Source organism: Thecamonas trahens (assembly GCF_000142905.1).
Source record: "Thecamonas trahens ATCC 50062 unplaced genomic scaffold supercont1.29, whole genome shotgun sequence".
Classification (NCBI taxonomy): Eukaryota; order Apusomonadida; family Apusomonadidae; genus Thecamonas; species Thecamonas trahens.
This window is the reverse complement of record NW_013657651.1, coordinates 62,016-83,321: the sequence shown is the minus strand read 5'-3', so window position 1 is coordinate 83,321 and position 21,306 is coordinate 62,016. Positions and strand designations below refer to the sequence as shown.

The window sequence follows — 21,306 nt, the reverse complement described above, 5'->3', positions numbered from 1 at the left end:
GGCCCACATCGATAACAAACTCCATGGCTCATCGATTACCCATGACTCACCTTGCCTACACTGGCCGCAACTGCCACGCACAGTCACATCTTGTGTCTTGTCCAGCTCGTCCGCGATAGGAATCATCTATCTGTCCATCGCGAACCAAGTTGTGAAAGCCTGGTGAGTAGTATGTCCCCCCCCCCCCCCCCCCCCCCCCCCCCCCCCCCCCCCATACTCATTCTGCCCTTTCTGCCCATGATGATCCTGGTTCCCAGGATCGTAATCGATGAGCCATACCCTTCCCACATACGTTCGTCCGATCAGCCGTATGACCACACACACCCTCCTCATCAATCACCATGACAGGTTCGATCCTTCATGTCCTTTTTTGGCGCATGAATTGGTCATTCGTATGAGTATGAAGATAAGACGACGAAGACCACCAGGCCAGGATGGGGAGAGAGGGACCAGGTCGCGCCAGAGAGCTCACCGGAGACGGGCAGGCCAGGCCACACGAAGACGACAGGTCACACCTCCCTTCTTTCCACCCCTTCCAGCACAACGTTCCCCCTTCTCCGATGCGGTCGTTACTTGCCCTTGCACCAGGTGGGGAGCGGACGAGCTTGGACCGGCTATGGCAGAGATATGCCTCTTTGGCAATGGTGGAGGTGGGCATGGAGGCACTGGCCGGGAGGGAGGAAGAGTTAGGCATGGAGAAGAGCCATGGGAGCAAGATCGAGACCATGACAAGAATGGGGGCAATGGCAGAGAGAATAGAGCCACCGCTGCCAAGTGATGAAGCTACTGATGCTCTCACCGCCTTTGCCAATGCCTTTCACTCGGCGTACTCGGACTTAGCCTTTGCCTCACCGGCCTCGTCGCCAGATCGCCCTTCGCCAGCTGCCCTGCTCCAGCGACCGGAAGAGACTGCTTGTATGCTCGCCTGGATCTTGAATGATCCACATGCTTCTCGTCCGGACGCTCGCTCGGCCTTTGCTGTCTTGGATCTACTGATCACGAGCTCGGACGGAAAGCGCCTTGCCACCACTGTCCCACATCTAGGCCTGCTGTTGGCCAGGGCGGGACTGGCGGCCGCACATTCCTCACTGTATGCCGCTCGCAAAATCATGGGCATGCTGGCGCATGTCATTGGCGTACCGGCAGTCGATGCGCTGGTCTGCGGCACACCGGATGTGCTCGCGGGGCTGGTTCAGCTCGGTGCGTCGACCAACGGGAGCAACGCCAGCACCGGAGGCGGGACCGGCGACGCAGGGGCACGGGCAGACGATGTCGCTGATGACGTCGCTGCTGCTGCGCTCCGAGTCCTTACGCTGGCGCTTGTCGGGTTTGGACCTCAACCTGGCAGCCTGCCGCCAGCCGGTCCCGCGGCGACCGAGGTCAAGCCCTCGCTCCTCACCAACGTGGCAAGCCTCTTCACTGACGCGGCATCGATGATGTCGTCTATGTTCGAGTCCAAGACTGCGGCGACGCTGCGGCCGACGCCGTCGCTGGGCTCGATCGACGATGACGTGAGCGGCACCGACTCTCGCCGCGTTCTTCCCAAGCACATCCCGACCGCCGCACAGCTCGCGGACACGCAGCTCGAGTTTGACGAGCTGCAGCGACAGCAGGCGCGGGCGCCGCCATCGGCGGCGGCTGCCGCGGACATGCACCCGCTCATGGCCCACGTTGCGGCCATTGTGGCGACTGTCGAACAGGCCGCGTCGGTAGCGACCCGGACCGCCGGCCTTGTCCTTCTTGCTGCGCTCGGAGTCACGTCTCGGGCTGCAAGCCGCATGGTGGCCTCAGCCGGAGCAGCAGTGGCCATGGAGAGCGTGCTGGCGTCCGAGGCTCTGGCAGCGGCACCACCAGCTCTTGCCGCTCGCGCCTTTGACGCACTCTTTGTCCTCGTCCTCCAGGGCCGCAACTCAAGGCTGGTAGGCAACTTGTGGGCGCTCGAGGTGTTGGTCGAGGTTGGTGTGCGGGTGCAGAGCGGCGTGCGGCGGCCCGCAGCAACAAGCTGCGTCGTCAGCGCACTGCAATGCTTACTCGACGTGCTAGTGGCAAACCCGTGCAACGCACTTATGCTCCTCCTCTCGGGCGGCATCGGGCGACTGGTCCTCGCCCTTGTCCATCTTGATGACGATGCGGTGGGGCGGCTCGGGCCTTGCCTCCTCGCTCTCCTCGACTACAGCTCGCTCCTTCTCACCAACCACTCGTGTGTGGTTCTCTTTGAGTTCTCCAAGCTTCTTCTCTCGCAGCCGCCGCTGGCGCCCGAGTTGGTGGCCGAGCTGCTGGACTCGTTGGCATCGGCGCTGAGCCTGCATCTGGCCCATCCGTCAGTAGCCTCCGAGTCGTACGTAGCGCTGGCAACCAACGTGTGCGCGCTGCTCACCCGGGAACCGTTTGTGGTGTCAGCCACCTCGGGTCCACGCTCCCTGCCACCGGCTGACCTCGGCCTGGGCGTCATCAAGGTGCTGGTACTTCTCGCACGGCTCCCGTCAGAGCCGCTCTCACTCGCCATGGTCCAGCCACACCTGCAAACGCTGCTGGTGCCGCGATCGCGATCGGCGTCGCCACCGCCTACCGAACTGATTCACGGCCTTATCTGGCTTCTCAATACCCTCATCACACTGCCGTCTGCTACACCGGACGCCGCAAAAGTCTACACGGCTCTGCTCTCTGCACCTGGGCTGAGCGCAGGCGTCGCTGCCGCGCTCCTGCACGGAATCAACGCGCTGGTGTCAACGTCGGCAGACGCTGGACGAGCGATGGCGGCGTCACGCGAGACGCTTATGGTCCTGCTCTCTCTTCCACGGACGCTCGAGGCACCCGGAGCGCCACCGACGATTGCGCTCGCCGTCGTTGACACGCTCTGCCGGCTGTGGGCTGGACGGGCAAGCCAAAGCGAGATGGAGCAGCTGACACGGGTCCTGGTAGGCCTGGGCGAGCGCGGGATGCGGACGCAGCTCCCGTTGCCTCTCTTCTACCGCCTGGTGGACATGGCCGTGCGCCCGTCGGTGACGGCCGTTCTCAGCGAGCTGCATCTGCTGCCATCGACCACGACCACGGTCTCGTCGTCGTTGGGCGACTCGGTCCGCGCGCCCAAGCTGGCCGCGGTCATGGCTGAGGTTGATCGCAGCGAACCGACGTTGCCGCTGGCGCTCAGCTCGGCGCGGGCTTTGCTGACGGCACACGATCTGGTGCGAGAGGCGCAACCGGTTGTGCATGGCTCGGGCTCGAGCTCGGGACCGGCGTTTGCCAAGCCGATTCACAAGTCTGCGTCGTCGCTCTCGATTGCGTCGATGTCGACTTCGCATGGCCCGCAGCACCATGCAGCGTACCAAGGTGACATGCTGCTGCTACCATCGCCGTCGCTGGGCAATGCGCGGGCCAGCTCGGTGGCCTCGTTCCGGACCATCACCTCGACGGAAGACCTCATTGCGCTCTCTGTTGCCGCATCCAAGACGGTGGGTGGCGAAGGCGGGGCGATGTTGTCGGTCTCATCGACAGGCTCGGTCTCGTCGATCTCGACAACAGTCTCAAACACGTCAACAGCGCCATCGGCATCGCGGGCGTCGTCGCGGTCTGCGCGATCGCGGATCCGGTCGCGGGCGTCGTCATCGTCACGGCGGTCGTCCGAGTCGGCGTCGCAGCGCAGGAGCAGCTCGGGATCGCGGATTCGCGGGCGGCGGGTTGTCTACCGTGGCGGGCTGGTAGAGCCGGGCCACGTTGTGGCGTCGCGGCCTGCAGCGCAGCTGACAGCGTCGTCGGCGTTCCACTCACCGCTGGCGACAGAAGCGCTGCGCGGGGTGCGCTTCCTGTCTGTGGCCGGGGCCAGCCTTGTGCTCGCGGCGCTGCCACTGCTGGACGATCTCGATCCGCTCTCGCCGCTGCTACTGGTGCATGCGCTTGTGCAGGCGTCGCGCGGAAACGCGATTGTGTTTGCGCGGGCCTCGGGCTACGCCACACTTCTCGACCTTGCGCTGACGCCCTCGAGCCAGCTGCTGCCGTCGACTCGGACCATGTATCTTGACCTTGCGCGGCTGGTTGGTGCGACGGCCATCTGGCCGCAGCAACTGCAAAAGACGCTCGACGCTCTGGCGGGGCTTGGAGACGGGCTATGGGGCAGCGAAAGCGAACTGGGCCTCGTGCTTGCGCGGCGCGAGCGCGACCGGTTACGCGAGGACATTCTCCATGCCCTTGCTGGAATGGCGTACTCGGCACGACCGCGGACTGTGGTGCTGCTTGGAAGCGCCGCGCCCGGCGGACCGTACGGAGCTGGCAGCGACAGCGCGCTTTTCACCGAGCTCGAGGCTACGGCCCTTAACTCACCGTGGGCGATCTCATGCTGGGTCGCGCTCGAAGCGAGCACTTGGACCAGCGCTGACGGCGGAAGCGAGAGTGCAATGGTGCTGCTTCGCGTGCAGAATGATCGCGAAGTGATACTCGAGCTCGCCTTTGTGCCGTTGCTGAGCGGCCCGGCCCGACGGCAGCGGTCGTGCTCGCGCGACCGGGCGGCCAGCGGCGGAAGCAGCGGCGCCATGGCCGAGTCGCGGACGGTCGACTCGGCGTCTGTCTCGTCGGGCTCGACACTGACAAACGACGGCTGTGTTGGGCCTGTGAGCAAAGCCGACGGCCGGATGTATATGGTGCGAGTGACGGTGGGCGAGGCGCAGGTTGTGCTGCCTCACGCGCTTGTTGCCGGCAACTCGCAGTTCAATGCTCTGGTGGTGAGCGTGAACGGGGCTGGGCGAACGCGGGTGTACATCAACGGGGCGAGTGTAACAACCGAGGTCGAAGAGGCGGAGCTGGTTGCGCGCGAGGTGGCAAGCGGAGGTGCGGCACGGGTCGAGGTCGGCACCGACGGCGGCGGGTTTTCTGGCGCTGTCTCGGACGTGTACGTGGTGGGTGGGGCGGTCGGCGACGACGAGGTGCTGGCCTGGTACGAGCTCGGCGCAGGCGACCACGAGATGGTGCGCGGCAAGCTGGTTGCGTCGCAAGCGGTGTCACTAGCTGGAAGCAGCGCGCACTCTCCTGGATCTGCAGCGGGCTCACCGTCGGGCAAGAGCTCGGGCTCTGGCGGGCTCGGCTCGCCAGCGAAGCGGGCGGGCGCCATCACGACGGCAGAGTTGAGGCTGCTGGCTGGCGTGCGCGGAGTGCGAGGCACCGAAGCGGTGGTAGACGAGCCGAGCCTCGCGTCGAGCATCGATGTGCTTGGCGGAATGGTGGGCGTGCTTCCGGCGCTTGTGCGCGGGCCAGACGAGGTGCAGATGCGCAAGGCACGCGACAAGGTCCTGTTTGCCTCGTTCCAGCTTCTCGGGCTGTGTGTGGCGGTGGGCTCGGCGCGAAGTGCAGGCGGAAGCCTGGGACGACAGCTTCACGACGACCTTGCGGGCGCCGAGCTAGTGCGCTACCTTTTGCCGGGATCCGAGTTTGAGGAGAGCTCCGACATTCCGTTTGCACTGGTGTACCCGCTTGTGTCCGGGCTTGCGGGAGCTGAGATTTCTACCGGGGCCGGTGTGCAACTCGCGGTGTTGCGCGCGGGGTATGTGGCGACGCTGCTGGACGTGCTTGGCCGAAGCGGGAGTGAACGCGTGCCACGGCGGGTGGTGCACGGCCTGGTGGACGTGATAGTGGCGGAAGCGGGCAACGTAGAGGCGCTCCTCGCGCTTCCACACGCGCTGCCGCGGATGCTCCGCATCGGACTTGTGTTTCCGAAGCTTGCGCACATTGTGGTGCGGCTGATGCGAAGTGTGGTGGGCTGGCTCTCGTGCGGACAGCTCGAGGCATTGTTTGAGTTTATGATGGACGAGCGCGAGTCGAGCGAGGAAGTGGCGCCTGTGCGTGTGGAGCTCTTTCTTATGGTTGTGCAGGAGGTTGCGGTGGTGTCACCGCTGCTGGAGCAGGTGTTCGGCCTAGGGCGGCGGCTCTTTGAGTTTGTGGCCGTGGCTGTGGGCTCTCACAGCGCGCGTATGCGACAGGCAGCCCTCTCGCTGCTCTCGCTGCTCCTGCAGTATCGGCCGAAGACAAGCTTGCAGGCGGTGGAGGCGCTTGCGCTGCCGCGACTGGTGGGCGAGGCGTTGTGCGGGTTCGAGATGGACAAGCCCGGAGTAAGCGCGCTGGAGAGCTTGATTGTCAACGGAGCGGAGTTTCACGCGCGCGAGACGCGGCGCGGGAGCGTGAGCGGGCGTGAGCGCGGGAGGTCCGGACCGCCGATGCTATTCTCGCCGTCGTTTGTGCTGATGGCGTCAGGCGGGGCCGGGCTCGAGGCTCTGGGTGACGAAGGCTCTGACTCGATCATGCTAGGCGAGGAGGCCGGAGATGTGAGTGACGATGGCGACGAGAATGGCTGTGGCGACGGTGACGGCGGTGAGGAGCGCGACGAGGCCGGGACGAGCGGGCTGGCCGGACCGACCGAGTTTGGCTCACGTGGGGCAGCCAAGTGGTTTTCGGCGTTCCGCGCCGCAATGGTTGACGGCACCGGAGGCAAGGGCGCGCTGTCTCGCGGCGAGCTCGTTCGGCACGTCGCGTTTGTGCAGAGCCTCCTGCTTGTGTTGGGCGAGGGCGGCGAGAGGGTGGGCGACGACGTGGCGTCATTTATCTTTGCGCGGCTGGAGCGACTGTTCTCGCGCGAGGCAAACCTGGTGCAGCTGTGGGATGTGCCGTGGCTGGAGTGGTGCCGGGAGCTGCTGTGTGGTAGAGACGGCGACGGGATTGCGGCGGAGCCGCGTGTTGTGGTTGGCTTTCTCCCTGTTCTTCAGCGGACGCTGCTCTTTGACCTGGGGAGCAAGCGGCCTGTGCTCCTCGGCAAGCTGCTCGGGATGACGGACGCGCCTCAGTTTGTACTCCTTGTTGGCGAAGCGCTGCTTGACGTTGTGGCGGCGTACCCGATCCTTGCAAGTGGCGGCGGACGCGGTGCGCATCCGCGCGGCTCGCTGCTGCGGTTTCTCGAGGAGCGGTCTGCCGAGGGCGTGGGCAACTTTGAGGTCGCGTCGTTTGTCAAGGGTCTTGTGGTGCTCTTCTCGGGCTTGCAGAGCGTGCCTGGCTTTTCGCCCAACTTGTGCGAGCGGATCATCAACACGATCCACGCGCTGACATGGCGCGCGACACCCGAAGTGCGGACGCTGATTCGGAACGTGGGCTTGTTGCAGGTGCACAACGCCATGGTGGTGTTTTGCTCGACGGGCGATTGACGCCTCTAGAGCTCTCGTCGTTCTTTGTCAATTTCAACTTTGAGACGATTGCGGCGCAGCCGCTATTCCGCGATTCTGGCGGGCTCGTCCTCCTTCTCCGGCTGTTTCTGCATGCGGCCGAGCTGCCCGGGGTGCAGGCGCGGATCTTTGAGATTTTGCGCGATGTGTTTGCGCCTGTGGCGGAGAACGCCAAGGTGTTGCGGCGGATCATTCGCGATCCGCATGTGGAGAACTACTTTGCACGACTGCCTGGGGTGCTCGCTGTGGATCCTGACGAGATGGATGAGTACGACCCGTTGTACGACACCGGCGAGTTTCTGCGGTGGTTCAACTCTGCTGAGCTGGTCGAGACGCGGACGGCGATCGAGGTGCGGCTCACGGCTGCGCTAAGACCAATCGACGCGGCGCGAAATAAGGCTGCAGCCAAGGCTGAGAGCAAGCGGTCCAAGCGGCGGCGAGCGGCGGTAGCCGCCGCCGAGAAGAGCGGCGAAGGTGCACGGGCGGAAGGTGCACGGGCGGCGGTGGCCAAGATGAGGGCGCGCATTGTGCGGCACGAGAGCGAACGATTTGCGGCGTTGGCAGCGACACGGCGCGAGGCTTGGCTCGCCGGGCGGGCTATGTGGCGCGGGACAGTGCTGGCGCCATACAGCGAAGCACGGGCGCTGTCGACCGGTCGCAACAATGAGGCTGCGCCAATAGCGGCTGTTGACGGCGATGGGCTCGGACGGCGGCGTGAGCGGCGCCTGGCTGCGCAATCGCTGGCGATGCCGGGCACTGGCGGCGGTGATCGGGCCAAGAGCAAGGCCAAAGCCAAAGCCAAGCACAAGAGCAAGGGCAGGGGCAAGAGCAAGGCCAAGGCCAAGGGTAAGGGCAAGAGCAAGAGCAAGAGCAAGAGCAAGGCCAAGAGCAAGGACAAGAGCAAGGGTATCCGTGATGCAGTCGCAGGTACGCCACAGCTGACCGCAGTGCCCGATGTTGTGCTCTTCCGGCCCGAGTCGACGGAGTTCTCCTCGTTTTCGTTTTCATCCGATGGATAGAGATGGCCAATGTATGGAGAGATGGTGACATGGGTGTGGTTGTGGGCGAGTGCAAAGAGGTTTAGATCTGGAGGACCGCATTGGGGTTGCGGGTAGATGTGTATGTGTACGAGTCGTCGTATGTGGATCGGTATGTGGCAGCCGGCAGCTGGCGGAACGGACCCTTGTCGGGACCCATGGCGATGACTGATGCGTTCTTGCGCGGGCGGCGGAGATCATCCGAGGCGATGCGGTTGCGGGTAGCGGACGGGGCAAAGGGGACGGGGACCTTGTTCAAGGAAGCCACGGTCTGAACAGGAAATCCGATGTAGTTTGCCGAGTAATCAGTCTTTGAAGCCATACGCTGATCAAGAGGCACTGATCTCGGTCGCCGAGCCATGGCCGAAGCCGCCAGTCGTTCACCCGACCGTGTCGGTCTTGGCACGCGGGTGGTAGTCGGGTCCGTGACGCCAGCGGCGGCAGCTGCAGCAGCTGCCTGGCGACGACGAGCAAGAATGGCTCGGCCAGACCTCCGTGTGCTCCGCAGTTGAGGGTCAGACGACGTGACTGCGTACACCTGGGAGCCCTGCTGGAGGAGGTATGCGCACGAGCCGACCCGGGACATGGTCACGAGTTGGGTGGTCGGCGGCCGGGTTGACGGCTCCGGCGGCGAGAGGGGGGTGCGGTTTCTGGCGAACAATTTCTTTCGGGCAGATTGGGGGCGAGATGGGCGCGCGATTGGGACAGGGATGGCGAGGATGAGTGTTGATGGCAGGCGTGGCTAACTGTGGTTGTTGGGGGAGTAGATGGGGCGGACGGAGCTATGCGTCTGGGTCGCAATCGAGCTGCTCGCCATGGTACGACGACGAGATCCACGGCAGCTTACCTGGCGGCTCCTTATCGGAACGGATCTCAGCGTCCGGCCTGGTAACGATGACAGCGTGAACAGCATCATGTACAGATTAAGATTGGATGGTGTGCCAGCCCGCGACGTCGGTGTCGTCGGCATGACACGCGCGCCACCTAGCGTTGCCCAAGCGAAAGCCAGTCTGGCGCACAACCGCAACAACGGGCGATCGCCTGTTGATGAGAATGCCAGAGAGATGGAGACCACATCTAGGCGCTTGAGCGGATGTTGAGCGATGGCTGATGGTGCGACCGGTGGGGCATACATGGATCATAGGTGGTTGGGGTCTGCGTAGGAGAGGATCGATGTGGGGCATACATGGATCATGGGTGGTTGGGGTCTGCGTAGGAGAGGATCGATGTGGATTGGGCGTGGCCATGTTGCTCACCCGTGGCGGGCGAGTCTCGCCGCAGACAACGCTGCCCCCCCCCCCCCCCCCCCCCCCCTCCCCCCGCTCCACGCCACTCCACGCCAATCCCTAGCCCATGGCCCCACCCGTGGCTTCACCACACCAGCGGCGGCGACTGCCCTCGCACTCTCGTCGGGCGTATGGTGGCTTTCCTGTGCCGTCCTCGCTCCCTCGTCTCCCCCCTCCCCCTCGCCGACCTCGCTACCCCTCCTCATCATCTGGGCCATCACCTCCTCCCTCGGCGCCACTGCCGCCATCATCCTCGTCCGCAACCTCGTTGTCGTCTCCCTGTTGCTTCCCTCGACAATCGTCTCGCGTATGCGGCCCGAGGTCTACGATGAGCTTCGCCAAGAGGCCATCGATTCTGCTCCCACAAACTGGCGCTGCGTCTCCTTCCCCTCGGCCGGCCCGAGCTCGTCCTCCGCCGTCTCGACCGAGGCGTCCCCGGTCCTGGACGGAGTGCTGTATCTGAGATCGCCCAACGGCAGTGGCCCATGGATGGTGATGGCCAACGCCAATGGCGTGTGCTACGAGGAGATCATGCTAGAGGCCTCGTCTCTCCATGGCGCCGCAACCTCGCTGCTGCTGTTCAACTATCGCGGCGTCGGGCGGTCGACTGGCGTTCCGCTCCGCGGCGATGACCTCGTCGATGATGTCCTCGGCGCCATCGCCTTTCTTGGCTCCGAGTTTGGCGTCGCTCCCGAGGACGTCATGCTCTATGGCCACTCGATGGGCGGCGGCGCGGTTGCGCTCGCCCGCGCAGCCTGTGGCCCGGCGGGAACCTTTGTCTCGGACCGCTCGTTTGCCTCGCTCGCTGCTGTTGTCCCGCACCATCTCCGCTCCGGGCCGATGGCGCTCATTGTCGGCTTATTTGTCGCCGTCCTCGCTGCCGTTCTTGGCATGCTCTTCTCTTCCACCACTGACTCGCTCGGCCCGTGGGTCGCTGCATGGACCGTCGCCTGTTGGCTGGGCATGGCGTACGCCATCTCGGACCTCGTAGCCAACAACGCTGCCAGCATTCCACGCGACAAGCTGCCGCACTGGTGGGCCTCGCTCGCCGCACATACCTCTCATCGCACCGTCGCCTTTGCCACGCTCTCGGTCCCGGTCCTCGCTATCGGCGCGCTCTTTTCTTTGGCTCGCCACTCTCGTCATGGTTCATCGCCATCCGCCTCGCCCTGCACTTTTTCCAGTTTCTCCTTGCTGCTGCCCCGCTCTTTCTCGCCCTCGCCCACTTTGGCGCCCTCGCGCCGCTTGGCTCGCGGCTCATTGTTGCCTTTGGCTGGAAACTCGATGCTGCCACCGCCTGGAAAGCCGTCTCCGGCCCACGCCTCTTGTTCTACCACGAGCTCGATGAGATGATCAACTTTGACCACTGCTCACTCTACGCCGCTCTCGCTGCGGACCCGAGCTCCGGCTTTGATCCCGCCCGCCACGCCGTCAAGGGCCTCGTCGTCACCCGCCTCGCATCCAACGGCCCGTTCTTTCACATGTACCCAGTCGCCAAGGACCCAAACGCCTCGCTCTTGCTGTCGCGAATGGAGGCGATGCGCGAGTCCCGCTAAACACCGTCCCCACCAGCTCCGCGTCTTCTTTACTTGTGCCGCTTCTCGCGAGTTGCGAGTCGCGCCACCACCAGTGCCCCATCCACGTCAAAGCCCATGTCCACAATGTACACACCGACCCGCGGGGCAACACGGATGACTCGCTCAAAGGCAATCATCGGTCCCTCGGCGAGCCGTGACTTGCTCTTTTGCACCTTGGATGCCGCGCCGTACAACTTGCACACCAGCGACATCGAGACCCGGACCTGGCTCCGTGCCGCGTCGTTGAGTGAGACCAGCGCGTCGACATCAATCGGCCGCCGTTCGCCGGCCTCGCATGGCTTGTGCCACCCGAGCCCGGCATCCAGCGGCTCCGGCCACTTAATGGTGGCCACAAGCTCGGTCCCGTCGGCCCGCACCGTCTTCTGCAGCACCTCCAGCTCGACATCGCCGGAACCCGGGACAGACACACTGAGCTTGTCGAGGCTCCTCAGCAGCGGGCCGGCCTCGGACGGGTTGCGCAGGCCCAGCACCAGCCGCAACGTCCGCGACTTTCCCAGCCGGAGGCAGACAACCCCGTCTGGATCGTTCGGCTTGCGCTTGGTCAGCGTCTGCACGTACTCGCCGCTCGCGTCGTCGCGCTCGAGAACAGAAAGCCAGCCCCCAGGCGCACAGACCGCACCACCATCGACTCGGCACCCGTCGACTTGGGGTCGTGCATGAGGCCAAGGACAGGCCGCGGCCTTTTGCGGATCCGCTTGCGGACCCGCTTGCGCACCCGATCACCGTCGCCATCACCATCACCGTGATCGTCGACGTCGCTCGTGCGCCACGCCGGCACAGGCGGCGCCACTCCGGCATCGAGCGAAGCCTCGTCCTTGTGCGTCGGCACGACGCGCCCCGTCGCCGTCGCCACAAGCGGCATCGGCGACAGCGGCAGCCGCCCTGCTTCCCCGTCACTGGCAAGCTCGGCAAAATCGGCGTCAAGACTCACCTGCGCCTCAGCCAGCTCGGCCGCAACCTGCTCACGGTACGACGCCGCAGACCGCGAGCCAGGCGCCACCATCCCACCGGCCGCGTACTCGCGCTCTGCCGCCGCCGCTCCCAGCTGGAGCAATACCACCAGCCGCCGCCGCCACAGCCACGCCCGCCGCGACTCGAGTCGATGCCGCGCAGCCGCAACTAGCGCAGTGATGTCGGTCACATCGTCGTCATCGTCGTCCTCGGCCGCATCTTCGGCCGACGCCACGCTCAGCCCAGCATGACCCCGCAGCCGCCGCCGCGCCGCTCGTGCCACACGCGCTGCCGTCGACGGCTCTTGCAGTAGCACCGCGTCGCCGGCCACGTCGAGAAGCAGCGCATCCGCCCGCTCCACCTCTACCTCCACATACGCCAGCTGACTCTCAAGCGAAAGCTCCGCCAACGTCTGGAGCTCTTCGGCCCGGGCCTCCATCGCACGCGCCTCGGCGCCAATCGCCTCATGCTTGGCAAGCGAGACTGTGGTCTCAGTCTCGGCCTCCAGCTGCCGCACTAGAGTGGCGGTTGCCGCATCGATGAGCGCTTTCTGGTCGCGCTCCCACTCGGCCACCGCCAGCGACGCAGGAAGCTCACTCTCGTCCCACGGGCGACCGACACCAAGCGCACGCGAGTGCTTCGCGCTCGCCACCGGCGACAAGGCGAGATCGAGCGACGACGCATCCACCCGCGTAGTCGAGAACGACCGCGCGTGTGCCGCTCGCCGTCGGTCAATGATCGCAGGCACCTCGCCGCCAGTCGCCACTGCCGCGCGAATATACGCCACATCTGCATCAACTCGCTGCTGCGCCACGGTGGCAAGCTGAGCCCGGTGGGCCGCCCGCAGCTCGCGCTCGTGCGCCAGCTGCCGCTTGTACACTGCGTCAACATCGAGCTCGTCAAGCATCGCCAGTTGCTTTTTCGTTCTCGAGTACAACACGCCCGGCGCCGGCCCGTTGGGCCGCGCCACCGGCGAGTGCCACATCGGCTCGTTGAGCGTGGCAGGTTCGAGCAGGGCATCATACGCCAACGCCGTCGGTGCTCCGCGCCCCGGCGACGGCATGTAGGACAGCTGTGACTGAGTTCCAGCGCCCTTGCGCTTGGCGCCCGGCGAAACCAGCGTTTGAATCTCATCACCGGCTGCGGTTGTCACCACCTTGCTCCGCTCTGACACGTTGAGCGACGCCAGCGCGCCAATGCCGCTCTGGTTGGCACGCCGCGGCGGCGTGAAGACCTCGCGCCGGACAAGCCGGCTCCGATCGACAATTCGGCCCGACGGCGAGCGTGGTGGCGAGCCCGAGGCACTGCCACGGCGGCGCATGGCCGACGGCGAGCGCGGTGGCGAGCCCGAGGCACTGCCACGGCGGCGCATGGCCGACGGCGAGCGCGGCGGCGAGCCAGTCCCACTCTCCCGCCGCGATCGCCGCGGCCGGTTCAGGAGCAGAGGCTTCATCCGGCTTGTCCGTGACACACCCGCCAGAAGCGATGCCTCGTGGGTGATCGATGCCTCCAGCTCGTCCAGCTCGGCCATCAGCCGCGAGCGGAGCGGCGAGCCTGGCTTTGCCTGCGACGAGCCCTGTTCCGGCGACCGCGGACCGCGCATGAACGACGCCGCATACGACGGCCAATCGCCCCGCGACTCGTCCACGCCCGCCGACGGCGCACGCGACACCGTCGAAATCGTTGCCATCGACCCGTTGCGATCACCGCCAAACGCGGACAGTTCGGCGAGGCCACTCTCGTCATGGGCATCGACTTGCGCCCCGCCTCGACCCGCCAGCCGGTTCTTGATCCGGGCCATCACCTCTTGCGCAGAGAGGATGGCGGCGCTCGGATCAGAAGTCAGCGCGGGCGCAGGCACGGGCGCAGGCGTAGTCGTGGCATGCACAACCTCAGCCGGTGCAACTTGCACCGTTGGGGCCCGTGCCGGCGAGGCTCGCGGCACCGGACTGTGCCACGGCGACTGGCTCGTTGCGTTGCTCACTTGCAACTCGGCAAGCACCTCGCGCCAGTTGGGCAACAGCGCCTCCAGACGCATGATCTCGGCACGGTCGCGGTCGTTGAGCGAGCGGAGAAAAGCAATCTTGGCCTCAGACTCTGCAAAGCCGGCTTCAACTTCGGCGGCCACCGTTTCGTCGCGCTCGAGCTTGCCGAGGTCGCGCTTATACGCAGCGCGGACCTCGTCGAGACGAGCAACAAGAGTGGCAAGATTGGTCTGCTGGCGGGCAATCTCACTGTCGAGTTCCGCAATCTGCTCGCGAATGACTGCCAGCTCCTCCGAGTCCGGCTCGGTGGCGGCCTTTTCTGATGCCGCTAGCGCTCCTCGCTCGGCCACCATGCCTGCGACTGACGCATCGCGCTCAGCCACTGCGCGCTCCTCCTCTTCGATCCGCTTCCACTCGCGCTCCAGTCGCGACCGCTCGTCATCAAGCAGCTCACCCTCACGCTCGGCATCGGACCTTTCTCTGGCCAGCAGCCTCTCCTCGGCGGAAATGTCCCTCGTCCGCGCTTCCACAGTCTCCACCAGCTCTGCCAGAAGCATCGCCATGTCTGTGATGGCCGAGTTTGGACCATAGCCCGCCGGCGCTGGTGCAGTCGCTGCTGCTGCTGCTGCTGCTGCTGCTGCTGCTGATGGCGACGACATAGCCAGCGAACCCATCGGAACACGCCCAGCAGCAGCACCATCACCACCAGGGCCAGAGCCCGCATCACCGCTTGTACGAGTCGCATCAGCAGCTTGGAGAGAGTCATCGCAGTCGGGCGAGGACGGCTTGCGAGTGGACGGGCCCTGCTGCCTCCCGGGGGTGGTATATGAGAGAGCCACCGACATGACGGACGTGTCTACTGTCCCTCCTGTACCAACACCATGCCCATGTCCTTGTCCTTGGCCACCAGCCGACGTTCTTGTGGTTGCCGCCTTGGCCGGCGTCAGCTGGACCGCCGGTCGACCAGCGCCTCGCCGGGCGGTATGAAGCAGCGCAGCGAGTTCGACGTCGTCATCTGATGAAGAAGAATCAAACACTCCGCCTCGACTTGTCATACTCTACGCCCCTTGCCACCTCTGGCCTGCAACGGGACGGGTGTTCTGCCTTTCCCGCTATTTGCCCAGTCACGCCAGTCGTCCGTCCGTTGCCTTTTGCCACTGAGCGCGCCCATGCATTAACCAATCGTGACCATGCATAATTCGAGTGATTATGCACAAGTTGAACGTGTCCATGCATTAACTGACCATGACCATGCATTAACTGACCATGACCATGCATTAACTGACCATGACCATGCATTAACTGACCATGACCATGCATCAACTGACCATGACCATGCATTAACTGACCATGACCATGCATTAACTGACCATAACAATGCATCAACTGACCATGACCATGCATCAACTGACCATGACCATGCATTAATTGACCATGACAATGCATTTGCTTTGGCGCCAAACTGCCCCCCCCCCCCCCCCTCCCTCCCTCCACAAACACATCAACATCCACCACCACCTGACCCTCCCCCCCCTCCCCCCTCCTCACCACATACCCTTGCCATGCACAAGACTCTGTCGTGTGGAAGTGTCGACTCTGATGCCTCGTCCCAGGTCCTGCGAGCCATCGCCCGCGCACGTGCACGTCTGGCTGAGAGAGCCGAGGAGTGCGAGGCTGCTGCTGCTGGTCTGGGCGCTGTCGCTGCCTCGCGGAGGATGTATGCAGAGAGTCTGGCCGTGATGGCGTCGTCAGAGCGTGGTGCTGTGGCCAGCCATCGTGCTGCTTCATCGTCATCGCATGCCTCGGATGCTGATGGCGATGCGCTGCCGGCCGGCGCCCGCCTTCATCGGGTCCGACTCGCCGCCTCCCCTCAGCTCGCACCTGTCAACAGCTTCGGCGCTGATGCTGAGGCTGGCGACGTTGCCGCCGATGGTCCTGCTGCTGGTCGATGCGGCGATGCGGCTGGCGACAAGGAAAACGCTCCTCGGGCTGCCAACGTCACAAGGACGGCGGTGTCGGCTTCGAAGGCCAACTTGATCAAGGCCCGGGCCAACGCACTCTCCGACAAGATTGCGGCTGCTTCCCGTGTCGCCGATGTGCAGCTGTTTGCGCTCGTGGCCGACGCATCGTAGTTTACTTTGCCTCATCCCGTCGCCTGTCTTGACCCTGCGCTTGCCGCGACATCTGGTCAATCCGCACTCCACTTCTTGTTTCAAACACCACTGTGCCTATCCATACCCCCCCCCCCCTCCTGAAGAGCCACCCAAAGACATGCTCCCCCATCCACCTCCCTGCCCGCCCTCCAGCTCCCCACTCAACCTCTCTCTCGCCACTAGCTCCAAAAATAGAGCTAATTTACCGTGGGTCCTCTCTCTCCCCAACTCCCTCCCGAAAAAAACCCGCCAAAAATTATTTCGCATCCCAAACGCATCCGGTCAAAGGCAACCAAGCCGACGGCGGGAGCGAGCCCACGCGGCACCTCTTTTAGCACGACGAGGACGAAGGCCACCATTCTGACCACGTGACGTTCACGACAACAACCACTTCACGACCACAACCACAAACACTACATTTGTTGTGAGTGTTTGGAGACAGCAAGTGACGTTGGCCTGGCCCTGGCCCATGACCATGCACAGCTCGAGCAAGACGACGTCGTCGACGACGACGACGACGACGCGGAGGACGACCGAGGGGGCGGAAGCGACAAAGACGACGTCGACGTCATCAGCAGGAGGCAGTGTGAGAGTCAAAGATGAGTTTGTGAAGAACAAGAACTTGGACATGACCATGCTTGTTGCAAGCGGGAATGATGGCGGTGGCGGCGCTGGCTCCTCTGGGCACGAGGTCGCTGCCGTGGAGCACCACAAGAATGCAGAGGCGGACAAGATCACAGCAGCAGACATGACAACGGCAGCCGACATGATGACGGCAGTTGACAAGACTAACGCTCCGGAAATGGCAACCATCGATGCTTCTTCATCGACTTTGGCCGAGAGGACAGAGTCGGAAGCGGCGGATGCTACAGACCCAGCTGGCACCGGTGCTGGCCTGGATGGCGAGCAGGGTGCGGGCCCTCCGCCGACGACACCAGAGGTTGTGGCCCGGTTGAGGGCGGCGCTGGCAAAGCTGGCGGAAGAGATGCCGACAGGCGAGGACGACGACAACGGCAGCTCCACACGGAGCAACATGCCTTGGGATCGCCAGGCCTTCCGCCGCCGGGTGGCCTCGTTCACGCCGGCGCTCTGGATCTCGTCGGCAACTCGCCTCTCACCGCTCCTCGCTGCTGCATACGGCATGGAAGCGAGTGCTCCGCTAGAGGCGATCTGTGTGTCGTGCTCGGGCCGCATTGTCGTGAGCCTCGAGCCCGGTGTCCGCCCGGACGCTCCGGACGTCCTCGCCGCCCAGATTGCCCGTGTCTCCAGCGAGGCCCACTCCGCCGACTGCCGCTGGCCGCGCAATCCATGCCCGGAAGCGTGGGCTGCGCTGCCACGCACCACCACTGCCGCGCTGCGGAACCCGGCCTCATCGGCCGCCATCCGCCCGCTCCTCGACCTCGCCCGTGCTCTTGTCACCGATGCCGGCTCGGCCCTCCCGCTCACCGACTTGCCGGGCGCCGCTCCGCCCGCGGCTAGAGCGCTCGTTACCGCGCTTATCGCGCCACAACCTGGCTTTGCTCCCATCTCGCGCTCCGCCGCCATCCTTGCGCTCTGGGGCTGGTCGACCTCATCCCGCCCGGCCACCACCGTCGAATGCGGCCTCTGTATGCGGGCGGTCCCGCTGTGGTGTTTTCCGCCCGCCACACCGCCCGCAGCTGCGGCTACCACCACGTCACACCACGAATCACCCCCATCCCCAGCCCCACCTGCCAAACGGGCCAAGACCGGCGCTGCTGGCACCATCAGCACGCGTTTGGCCAACCCGTCCCCGCTTGATCCAGCTTACCAACACCGCTGGTTCTGTCCACACCGCAAGCTAGCGGTTCTCGATGACGACTAGCCTCAAGTACTGCTATTGAACATATCCCGAGCGATGCTTGTCGGCACGCTGCCTGTCGATGGCGATGGCCGAGTCTGCCCACACCTTACTCTCCCGCTTGCTGCCGCTGAATGCGGCCGCGTCTGCTCGTTGTCCTCATCATCGCCGCCTCTGCCGCTCTCACCACCATCTTGACTGCAAACCGCGCACACCAACTTGCAACTGACACGCTGCGCTATACCTCTGATGGCGTCGGCGAAGCCCACGTTGACCGCCCCAAGACACACTTTGTGAGGCTAAGGCCCGTCCTCGCCGCCCCCGTCGCCGGCCTCACCGCCGCGAGCTGGGACGATCCGAATCCAGCTCTGGGCAAAGTCCCTGGCCTGGAGAACAAGTACGCAGTGACAGGCGACGATGACGGCAAGAACGGCGGCGCAACATGGCTACTGAAGCCTGAGTGGCGCCCGCTGGGGGTCCTCTTCCCACCACCGACCCCGTCAACTGCTCGCTCTGCGGCCCGACTCCGGTTTGTGCCCGAGACGGCGGCGCCGGCGACGGGCGGTGCGCTCAATGAGCTCCTTGTCGCATCGCTGGCAAATGCTCTTGGCTTTGGACACCTTGTCCCTGCCTCCTATCTTGTGGCTGTCCAAGTCGATGCGCTTGAGGAGACCGGCCTCAGCCCGCAGCTGCCGTCCTCGGCGCTGCTCGCAGACCGTTGGGCTTTGGCGGCAGCATCCCGGTGGCGGACCGATGTCGAGCCAGTTGAGCTTGGTCATCTCTTTCTCTCAGCGGATGAGGCGCGAGCACACAGGCAGTTTGCAACGCGCGCCCCAGATGTGCAATCCGATCCGAATGCGATGGCCTGGACCGAGTTTTATGCAACTGTACTCGCGCTGCACTTTCTTGTCGGCCAACGCGACGGCAAGCTCCTCCACGGCGAACATGTGCTGGCGGTGGCCAACAACCCGGACTCGGCTCTGGTAGTCGATCACACCCACACGTTTGAGTATCGCCCGCCATCGGCGCGTCTACGCGATCCAGCGCTAGCTGCGCTGCGAGTTGTCGGCGGCGTGCCGGCCTCGGTCTGCCGCGCCCTGGAAGTCATCACCGTTCCGCTCTGTGCCGTCCTAGCCATCGAGCTTCCGGACGAGCTGGTGGCGCTTGCACCGGACGTCTTAGCCAGCTCACCGACGCGGTATGCGCTGCTCAGCTCGAGCCAATGCGACGAGCTTGATGCGCGGGCAGCAGAGCTGTGTGCGCGCGAGTAGCGACGTCTGTTTCGTTCACTGACCAACCATGCCCTCTTCGCGCTCGTGGCGGGTAAAGACCGAGTCCGAGACTTCGGGCGCGTCGACGCCCGTCGAGTCGGTGGTGACCACAAGAACCGAGGCCTCAGCCGGCACACCGAACCGGACAAGGAAGTTACCACCCATGAACCGGGTTCCCTGTCCGCGGTTGACATACAACCTGTTGGTCCCAAGCTGCCACACGCCGTGGTCCGGGATGCGGCCGATCGAGCCGACCGAGACTGCGGTGCACTTTTCGAGGCCACACGAGACAAGGCCGATCTGGCCGCCGTGAGTGTGGCCCGAGAGGACCAACGCGTGGTCGTCGGCCGGCACGTACCGAAATGCACCCGGATCGTGGATGAGCAGGATGCGGTAGGCGGCGCGAGCGTTCGGTGGGAATCGCCGAATGACCTTGGAGTACAGCCGCGGCTTGTCGTGGAAGAAAAAGTCGACACCGACGAGCTGGACAAGCCCAGCCTGGGTCTCCACGAGTGCCTCGGCGTCGACAATGAGGATGACGCCGAGCGCAGCAAGCTCGTCCTTGACAAACCGCAGCACCTCGTGATCGTGATTGCCGAGCGTGGCATATACCCTGCCCTTGAGCGCAGCCAGCGGCGCAAACGCCGCCGCCAAGCACCCGGGAGTCAGATGCGCCTCGGTCGTGCAGTAGTCGCCGGTCATGAGCACAAGGTCGGGATCGAGTGCAACGGTCTGCTCGCAGAATGCGTTCATCCGCCGGATCGAGATAAAGGGGCCAATGTGTGGGTCGGTAATCTGCACAATCCTCAGTGGGCGGCCGGGCTCGTCTCCCCCGCGACCACGGCTCAGCTCGAGCGGGCCGAGCCGGGTCTTACCCGAGTGGCGCCCGCGCGCGGCATAGACTCCATCGCGCGGCTCGCGCGAGCCGCCAGCGTCGGCGTCAAAGCCCGCAGGCGACTCAACAGTCACTGTAACCTCTTCCCAAGGCGAGTCGAGGAGTGACTGTGCCAGCCCAAAGGCTGCCAGGCCAAAGGCGGCGACCGCGACCACCGCCGCGGGCTCTGGGCCCGACGCCACCGCGTGGACAATCGCCAGCGGCATGCAGCCAAACAGTGCGGTCGAGTACCCAAGCGTCGCCGGATACGAGACGACCCACAAGTAGATCGGCGACTTGAGGCCGACAAACAGCGCGCCGAGCTGCTGGACGGTGATACACCAGAGGAGATACAGATCAAACGCCACAAGCGCCTTTGCGGCGGTGGTCAGCGAGCCCGACTCCGAGTGCATGGTCCATCCGTAGCCGACACCAGCTTCAAGTACCGCCGCCACCATGCCGGCATGTGTGGCAGCGATGAGGCCAGCCCCAATAACCACAATGTTGGCAAAGAGCGGACGGGCCGAGAGCCACGACTTGGCCTTCTTCACCTTCCAGAACAACGGGATGAATGGGAGGAGGCCGCCAAAGACGGCGATGATCCAATACGCACGCCACACGGCCTCCTTCTCCTCCATCGATCCCGTGCCAGCACCCCATGCCATGCGGGCAATTGGACCCACAAAGACGCCAAGACAGACAACGATGAGAACCACAAAGATTAGCCTCCGCACAGTCTTGCCCGTGCTCACCGTCTTGGCAAACTTCTCCGACTCGCTCATCCCCTTGCCATGCTCTCCTGCCACAGCCTTTCCTCCAGCCATACTCTTCCACCTGACCTGGTCGACGAGTGGCCGAGTCTGCAAGCCTTCCCGTCCCCTTGCCCTTGCTCTGTCATGACCTCGCTCGAGCGCCTGTTGTGTCGTCATCATCTCGCCGCAGGCCGCCACCGCTCCATTCTCCGCTCAAAGCTTCCAATTTCCTCACGCCGGTGGAGCAATCCTTCTTTTTACTATCAATTGGAAGTTGTTGGCAATGCGACTCGGCTTGTCTCCCTCCCTCCCCCTCCCTCCTCCTCTCCCGCTGGCACACACTCACCGCCCCCGCAGGACGGAGAACTCACCCAACTCGCCCCA

At 64.5% G+C, this 21,306-nt stretch overlaps 7 protein-coding genes across 7 annotated transcripts; 4 read left to right on the top strand and 3 right to left on the bottom strand.

Annotated features, from left to right (window-relative positions):
* Nucleotides 1–1,109: 1,109 nt before the first annotated feature.
* Nucleotides 1,110–8,243, top strand: AMSG_06801 (uncharacterized protein; the record flags this gene model as incomplete). Its single annotated transcript, XM_013901411.1, has 2 exons — nt 1,110–7,154; nt 7,190–8,243. 2 exons carry the CDS (start codon nt 1,110–1,112, stop codon nt 8,213–8,215), a joined length of 7,071 nt encoding a protein of 2,356 aa, XP_013756865.1. The 3' UTR covers nt 8,216–8,243.
* A 33-nt stretch (nt 8,244–8,276) lies between these two features.
* AMSG_06800 (uncharacterized protein) lies at nt 8,277–8,819 on the bottom strand (the record flags this gene model as incomplete). The annotated part of the gene is made up of 2 exons (XM_013901410.1): nt 8,277–8,558; nt 8,763–8,819. 2 exons carry the CDS (start codon nt 8,817–8,819, stop codon nt 8,277–8,279), a joined length of 339 nt encoding a protein of 112 aa, XP_013756864.1.
* Nucleotides 8,820–9,828: 1,009 nt separating this feature from the next.
* Nucleotides 9,829–11,090, top strand: AMSG_06799 (uncharacterized protein; the record flags this gene model as incomplete). Its single annotated transcript, XM_013901409.1, has 2 exons — nt 9,829–10,617; nt 10,704–11,090. 2 exons carry the CDS (start codon nt 9,829–9,831, stop codon nt 11,073–11,075), a joined length of 1,161 nt encoding a protein of 386 aa, XP_013756863.1. The 3' UTR covers nt 11,076–11,090.
* On the bottom strand, nt 11,089–14,616 carry AMSG_06798 (uncharacterized protein; the record flags this gene model as incomplete). The annotated part of the gene is made up of 2 exons (XM_013901408.1): nt 11,089–11,695; nt 11,728–14,616. 2 exons carry the CDS (start codon nt 14,614–14,616, stop codon nt 11,105–11,107), a joined length of 3,480 nt encoding a protein of 1,159 aa, XP_013756862.1. The 3' UTR covers nt 11,089–11,104.
* Nucleotides 14,617–15,615: 999 nt separating this feature from the next.
* Nucleotides 15,616–18,049, top strand: AMSG_12013 (uncharacterized protein; the record flags this gene model as incomplete). Its single annotated transcript, XM_013901526.1, has 2 exons — nt 15,616–16,181; nt 16,690–18,049. The coding sequence occupies 2 exons, from the start codon at nt 15,616–15,618 to the stop codon at nt 18,047–18,049; spliced, it is 1,926 nt and encodes a 641-aa protein (XP_013756980.1).
* A 110-nt stretch (nt 18,050–18,159) lies between these two features.
* On the top strand, nt 18,160–19,262 carry AMSG_06795 (uncharacterized protein; the record flags this gene model as incomplete). The annotated part of the gene is made up of 2 exons (XM_013901407.1): nt 18,160–19,200; nt 19,239–19,262. 2 exons carry the CDS (start codon nt 18,160–18,162, stop codon nt 19,260–19,262), a joined length of 1,065 nt encoding a protein of 354 aa, XP_013756861.1.
* Nucleotides 19,263–19,311: 49 nt separating this feature from the next.
* AMSG_06794 (Ser/Thr protein phosphatase) lies at nt 19,312–20,952 on the bottom strand (the record flags this gene model as incomplete). Its single annotated transcript, XM_013901406.1, has 1 exon — nt 19,312–20,952. The coding sequence occupies one exon, from the start codon at nt 20,950–20,952 to the stop codon at nt 19,312–19,314; it is 1,641 nt and encodes a 546-aa protein (XP_013756860.1).
* Between the last annotated feature and the right edge of the window lie 354 nt (nt 20,953–21,306).